Raw genomic sequence first — 7,573 nt, forward strand, 5'->3', positions numbered from 1 at the left:
AAAAAAAAAAAAAAAAAAAAAAAAAAAAAAAAAATACAAACAAACAGATGCGAGGTGCCATGTCCGGCCACGAACGTGGCAAGAAGTCATCACTGAAACAGCCCAAGAAGCAGGCCAAGGAGATGGACGAGGAAGATAAGGCTTTCAAGCAGAAACAAAAGAGGAGCAGAAGAAACTCGAGTAGCTAAAAGCAAAGGCCGCGGGGAAGAAGCCCTTGGCCACAGGTGGAATTAAGAAATCTGGCAAAAGTAAGCTGTTTCTTGTGCCTGAGGAGATGGTGACCCTTTATTACATCCGTGTTTAAACATCTGTATTCCCTGCCATAACATCTTTTGCCACCTACAGCTGGAATTAAGTGTTGTCTTGGAGCTGTTGAGTGTTGTCTTGGAGCTGTTGTACATTTACGAATAAACTTTTGTAAAAAAAAAAAAAAAAAAACTTAGAGTGGCTCATCATCTCTTTAGTTGTTTTCACTAAATCATTCCTACCAAAACTGTGAATTTAAAGTAAAACTGTCTGGACGGAGGGAGGGAGGGTACAAAAAGAACAAAGGGACTAAAATGGCGCATTTCCGGGTTCTTCCTTGTTAACTTTCCCGCGCCCAGGAAAGACAGGGGTCGACTGCCCAGGCGCAACCCGACCTCCGACAGAGAAAAACCGGAACCCGCGTAGCCGCGCCTACCGCCCCGCCCCCGACCCGCCTATGTCCCGCCCACTGCCCGCCCACTCCCGGGCCCAGGACATAAAGGCCCCTCTCGGTGCCCGCCGCGGGAACTTCCTTGGCCCCTGCTCCTGTGCAGACCTAGGAACCTCGCCCCAGAACGCGGGAGCGACTTCGTGGGCCTCCACCACCTGAGACCGGTGAACCTTGCCCCTCCTTCACATTGGCAAGTTAATAAAGTTTTCTTTTACACTGCTTACTTGCCTATTCTCTGGCACTTACTCTGGTGGTCGTCTGGAGTACTCTGGTGGTCGTTTTGGAGCAAATCAAAAGCCAGCTCAGAATCTTGCCAGAGTCTGATGTTTGGTCCTTGTTCTCCCCTAAACTTTGTATCACCTGAAATTAAACCAACTCATTTGAAAGGAAAAAAAAAAAAAAAAAAAAACAGATGCTGAGAGTATAATCTGGTTCAGTCTTTTAAATGGCACACACTGTAACCCAACAATGCAGTCCCACTCCTAGGAACCTAGTCCACAGAAACACCAGCTTAAGTGACTAAAGATACATCTCTAGCACATTTAGGACAGCGCTGTCTGTAACGGCAAAAGGGGCCTGAATTCTAGGCAAATAAATATTATCAGCAAATGCAGTTATGTGTTAATAAAGAAGGGGCGCTTCAGGTCTTTACCTTACAGAGGGTCCTAACCTTCTAAGCATGTAAATTTGTGACCCTTGCCATAAACAATCTCCACTGTTAGGTTTCTTCCGAGACAGAGAAGATTCACAACTCATGCCATTAAGGCAGTTAAGGACAACCAGCATACCTGGAAGAAAGTAATCTTCCCAGTTTACAGAGGATCAGAGATCTAATGCATTTCACCTGGATAATTCAGACTCAGAAGTTCAAATACGTATCTGAAATTACAGCAAAATCACTTTAAAACTTTTTATTCTTTGCACAGCACTTTGAAAGCATAGTACAGTCATAAGGTGGAGAAGTGAGTAACTTAATGAGACTTTCAGAAGTGTGTGAAATAATTTTCATGTCTACAAAAACAGGGAAAAGTGCACTTTCTTTCTGTCTACTTGTTCTCTTGATACCGTGAGAAGAGTGTTGAAGTCTACAATATTGTTAAGGATGTGTCTGGTTCTCCTTGGAGTTCTATGAGTCCTCATGTATTTTGAGGCTCTGCTATTAAGTTCATAAACCTGTAGGAAGGATTGTTTTAGGATGGGCTAAGATGTTATTCACTGTTTTAAATGTTGGACCACTTCTTGGTCCAAGGACAAGAGAAATTCCACACAGATTAATATATGCATTTCTGAAATACTTTTTAACTCCCATAAATAGAATATACACACAGACCTCAAAAGAGGCACTATGAACATTCTGAAATCGAGCAGGAAGCCATATTTCTAGTAAAATATATAAACTGCACCTACTGAATGTTGCCATTTGGTATGAATCACATGGCCATGCCGTTTCCCAAGTATGTGAATTACAGAACATATCCATGAGTAGAGAGGAGTCTCAGAATAACTTTCTTAGCAAATCTCAGGGGGTTCCATAGATAAATAATTTGGCCAGAGACTCCTGAGAAAGAGGTTTTATATAGGAGAATCCAGACACACTAGGGCATACTGACATCTCACAATTCAGTTTGTGTATCAACATTTACACTTTTATAACACTGAAATTCTCTGCGTTATCAAATTTAATTTCTCGACGAAAAGTCTCTGAATCCTAATCCTTCCTTCCCTTCTGGCCTACATATATGACTCTTAGCTTAATTTTACCAGGACTGTGGCAGATTTTCTAATTATGTGTTAACTGACTGCCTCTTCACCCTACCACAAAGAACAACAAATAATGGAAAGTCATCTCACACGTGACCCCAAATCTTACTGCAGAAATGCAATACCATCACATACACAAATAATGCGGGGCCCAGAGTCTCCACAAAGGAGGACCTCACTCAGCCAGATCGCTGGGGCTACCCAAGCTGTGCAGGATTTAGGGCAAATACAAGGCTAAAAAAAAAGAGATGTTAGGTAAATTCTCAGTGGTCTAACAGACCAATGAGTCCAAGGGAACTTTCTGCAATGATATGAAATGTCCCAAATGCTCTACATTTGTGTGGTGCAATACACGTGAATACAGAGCACTTGAAATGAACGTATAATAGCTAGTGCCACTGGAGAAACTAAAGTTTTCATTTTACTTAATTTTTTTTTTTAAGAGATGGGTTCTCACTCTGTCTCCCAGGCTGGAGAGTGGTAGCACAGTCCACAGCTGACTAGAGTCTCAAACTCCTGGCCTCAAGCAATCCTCAGGCTGGTCTTGAACTGTTGCCTCAAGTGACTTCCCACCTCAGCCTCCCAAAGTATTGAGACTACAGGTGTGAGCCACCAGGCCTGGCCTAGTTTCAATTAATTTAACTCTCCACATGTGGTTAGTAGCTACCATACTGGACAGTACAAGGGTGAAAACAATGCACAGGCTTTCTTTGACTCAACATTCAGTTCCACAGTTACCTGTGCTGCCTACTGCATTCAAGAGATTTAACCAGGCACTACAGAGACTTAATGGGACATTCCCTGCCCAAAGTAGGTTGTAATGAAGGAAAGGCCAGATCATTAACAGGCCATTCAGTTCCAAGTCTTAACAGATAAAGATATAGATAAAGGGGTTAAATAAGTAAGAGGATAAAACAATCCTTCCTAAAGGTGTATGGACTTTAGGAAGGAGCCTCAAAATACATGAATACAGAGCCTCAAAATACATGAAGATTGCGAGAACTTCAAACAGATAAATCTTTCACAATAGCTGTAGACTTCAACACTTTTCTCAGTAATGAATAGAACAAGTATAAAGACAGATCTTATTAACACTATCAACAAACTTGACCTAATTGATATTCATGCAATACTCCACCCAACAAGAGCAGAATACAACATTCTTTTCAACTACATATGGAACATTCCTTAGACTGATAAAATTTTGGGGTGCCAAACAAACCTCTAAAAATGTTTTACAAAATTAAAGTCATACAAAGTATGCTCTCTGAACAAAATGAAATGAAATTAGAAATCAGTAACAGAAAGATATCTAAAAAATCCCCAAATATTTGGAAACTAAAACAATTAATACACATGGTCCTGGAGGTTAAGGGGGTGGGAACCAAAGGAACTCAGCCCCACCTGGGGGTACAGGGAATGGTGATCAGAGAAGGCAGGCTGGAGAAGGTGATGGATGGGTGACTAGGAGTTAGGTGTGTGGGAACTACAAAGAAATCAATATTACTAGATCAATTTGAGATGAAGAGAAGAAATAAGGAGTGAATAAGGAAAAGAGAAATAAGGGAGATGTAAAAAGTAAAGCAGAGGTTCCTCTTCAAAGACTTTCCTCCCTGTCTAATTAGGAATAAATAGTAACTTCTCTTAGAAGCAAAATTTATTCAAAGACCTGTACTAACCTTCTTAAGTATCTGCTAGCCGTAATAAAGAAATCAATGTGCTTTATGTTCTTAGATCCCACAATGTAGCCTAAATATTTGCCCTGGCATGCTTATACTGGTCCAAGCAAGCATTAGGTCATAGCCTGTTCCTCTTCCTTATTTAAAAGTGTTTTTACCTTTCTCAACATTCCACAAGTTACTTCTTCCTTTCTTTGTTCCCCTCTACCTTTGCCTCTTTAACAAAGTTCTAAGTTACTAGCCAATCAGGACAAATACAGAATGTGAGGTCCCGTTCCAGCCAATGGAAACGGGACACAGCAGTAGGGTAGACGCGTCAGGTTATAAATGACCCTGTCTTCTTTGTTCGGTGTACTCTTGTGGCAAAACTGCTGGCGAGTGTACCCTTTCTGCAGGAAGTAAAAATAGCCTTACTAAATAAATTTATGTTCAAGTGCTATTTCTTTACGGCACCGGAGAACAAGCATTTCAAACAGGAGATTTAGAAGTCAGTTCATTCATGACTCCTTGTCTCCCCGTCACCACATCCCAGCCTAACCAATCTATCATTAAGGATTCATTCTAACTGCTGAATTATTTTCTGCCAGGTGCAGTGGCTCACACCTGTAATCCCAGCACTTTGGGAGGTCAAGGCAGGTGGATCACTTGAGGTCAGAAGTTTGAGACCAGCCTCGCCAACATGGTGAAACCCCATTCTACTAAAAATGCGAAAATTAGCCATGTGTGGTGGCACACACCTGTAGTCCCAGCTATTCAGGAGGCTGAGACAGGAGAATCCTTGAACCCAAGAGGCAGAGGTTGCAGTGAGCCAAGGTCATGCCACTGTACTCCGGCCTGGGCAACAGAGTGAGACTCTGTGTCAAAAAGTAATAATAATAAAATAAAATAAAATTGAATTTGCAATAATCCAGCAAATAATCCTAGTCATATACCTAAAAGAAATGAAAACATATGTATAGATAAAAACATGTACACCAATGTGCTTAGCAGCATTATTCATAATAGCCAAAAAGTGGAAACAGTTACAGTGTCCATGAACTTACAAAATGAATAAGCAAACCATGGTCTCTAGGCACAGAGGTGTGTGCCTGTAATCCTAGCTACTCTGGAGGCTGGAAGGCTGAGGCAGGAAGCCTGAGCCCAGGAGTTTGAGCATTGCAAGACCCTGTCTCCATGGGGAAAAAAAAAAAGTGGTATAACCATACAATGAAGTGTTATTCAAATATAGTACTGATACATGCTAAGATATGCATAAATCTTGAAAACATTAGGCTAAATGACAGAAGCCACACATTATATGATTACACTTAATAAGAAAACTCCATAAGAGACAAATCAACAGAGAATGAAAGTAGATTAGTGGCTGCCAGGGGATGAGCAGGAGGGAGGTGAAGAACAGCCTGGGCAACACAGTGAGACTCCGTCTCAAAAGGAAAAAAAGAATTAGAATAATTAGTGTCAGTGTTAAGCTAGTGCTGAGATCATAGCCACTGTCAACAGGCACTCAAAGAGAAGGAAGAACAAGGTGCGCAACAGGACTCAGGGAAGATCTCCCAGGAAGAAGGATTCGAGCCTGGCTAAGGAGCAGGAAGAGAAAAGGGCATCAGCTAGGATTTGCTCCTGGGTTACCCAGATTACGACTTACCCACCATGACTACCACTCTCTCACCCCATGTCTCCACCATTACGGGTCTTTAGTCAAAGAGAAGACACGGGGTCTTGGGGACTGAGGAGAGGAGGACCTAACAGAAGAGAGCAGAGCTCCTGGTCTTAACATGCCCAGTCCTTTTATATGCATGTTTCAATACAAACTTCCAAACACGCCCATGGGTGAGCACAATAGAAAAGCACGAACTGGCCGGGCACAGCAGCTCACACCTGTAATCCCAGCACTTTGGGAGGCCAAGGCAGCCGAATCACCCGAGGTCCAAAGTTCAAGACCAGCCTGACCAACATGGAGAAACCCCATCTCTACTAGAAATACAAAATTAGCAGGGCATGATGGCACATGCCTGTAATCCCAGCTACTCTGGAGGCTGAGGCAGGAGAATGGCATGAACCCGGGAGACGGAGCTTGCAGTGAGCCGAGATCGTGCCACTGCACTCCAGCCTCCACCACAGGGTGAGACTCCATCTCAAAAAAAAAAAAAGCACGAACTGTATGCAAGACTATTTATTACTGCATAACTAGGACACGCCTCTCAACTACTCACAAATCATGCACAAATTTTCAAAACCCTTTTGGCTCTCATTTTAATTCCCATGTTTAACCTCTTGAGGTACTGATACCTGAAAACAGATGTCATTAATTTCCCTTATGATCTTGACCTCCCTATTGTTACCGAAAGTACTACCATTCTTAGGGAGAAATAGGTGATGCATTCCTCTCTCTACACTCTATGTGTCAAGGCCTGAAGAACTCGAAAGTACCTCCTGGACTGCTCTTCCATTCAGGACTACAAAACCCACCAGCTACTATCTCGTCCTTGTCAATCCGTCCTGCAGAACAGAAGCTGTGCTAAACTTGGTGGCATCCCTCTGAAATCACACCCCACTCTTTCAACATCTTCCGATCATCCCATACCCAAAATTAAAGATTTGAAATAGATTTGAGAGAGAGCTTCAGGCCACTGCCCCAGTAATTCTCTCAGTTTGGGACAAAGGGGTACACCAGTGGTTCAACAGCATCTCTGTGATTTGATGTGGTTCTGTTTCATGTTTGTGCATGGTGCTGCTGGGAATACAGCATATCTCCTCGGGGTGTTCAGGAGGGAAAAAGGTCTCAGGATCACGATCTAGCCCAATCTTTATTCTACAGATGAGGGGGAAAGTACAGTTGCTATAGCCTGATCCTCTAGGTACTGCCGCACAGCATACAAGGGAGCTTTGGTTTATTTCCTATTCACATACTCAGGCTCTTGTTAAACCAAATTATTTGAGACTGCCCACACTTTACAACAAGTGCCTGCCGCTCCCTCCCCCTTCGTCCTTCAATCTGCCTGTCCTTACTCTCCACAAGCCCACCCAGGAAGCCTACACCCACACCAATCCCCTTAAACAGGGTATATAATCTCGCCCTCCTTTAAATGCCCACTGCACTTTGTACCTCACCTGTAGCAATCAGAAATTATACTGAAAAGATACTAAGTTGACACTGGTGGGAATAATATTGTCAAACCAGGCCGGGCGCGGTGGCTCAAGCCTGTAATCCCAGCACTTTGGGAGGCCGAGGCGGGCGGATCACAAGGTCAGGAGATCGAGACCATCCTGGCTAACACGGTGAAACCCCGTCTCTACTAAAAAAATACAAAAAACTAGCCGGGCGAGGTGGCGGGCGCCTGTAGTCCCAGCTACTCGGGAGGCTGAGGCAGGAGAATGGCGTAAACCCGGGAGGCAGAGTTTGCAGTGAGCTGAGATCCGGCCACTGCACTCCAGC

The 7,573-nt window shown here is 43.2% G+C and overlaps 1 protein-coding gene and 1 pseudogene across 4 annotated transcripts in view; one reads left to right on the top strand and one right to left on the bottom strand.

Annotated features, from left to right (window-relative positions):
• Nucleotides 1–7: 7 nt before the first annotated feature.
• LOC108543301 (translation machinery-associated protein 7 pseudogene) lies at nucleotides 8–253 on the top strand (annotated as a pseudogene).
• A 2-nt stretch (nucleotides 254–255) lies between these two features.
• Nucleotides 256–7,573, bottom strand: part of LOC108543302 (nucleosome-remodeling factor subunit BPTF-like) — a 14,441-nt gene continuing 7,123 nt past the window's right edge. The window contains exons 1-2 of one of the 4 annotated variants that reach the window (XR_001889530.1): nucleotides 7,249–7,340; nucleotides 256–1,057 (exon numbers count right to left, since the gene is read on the bottom strand). Coding sequence is in view for 2 of the 4 variants with exons in the window: in XM_017893728.1 (XP_017749217.1) it covers nucleotides 918–1,057 (140 nt within the window). In the remaining 2 variants the exon portion in view is untranslated. Of the gene's footprint in view, nucleotides 1,058–1,367; nucleotides 1,577–7,248; nucleotides 7,341–7,573 lie in introns of those variants that run through there. The other 3 variants (XR_001889531.1, XM_017893728.1, XM_017893729.1) reach the window with 3 other exon arrangements.

This window comes from Rhinopithecus bieti, unplaced genomic scaffold, assembly GCF_001698545.2.
Source record: "Rhinopithecus bieti isolate Rb0 unplaced genomic scaffold, ASM169854v2 scaffold_25000, whole genome shotgun sequence".
NCBI lineage: Eukaryota > Metazoa > Chordata > Mammalia > Primates > Cercopithecidae > Rhinopithecus > Rhinopithecus bieti.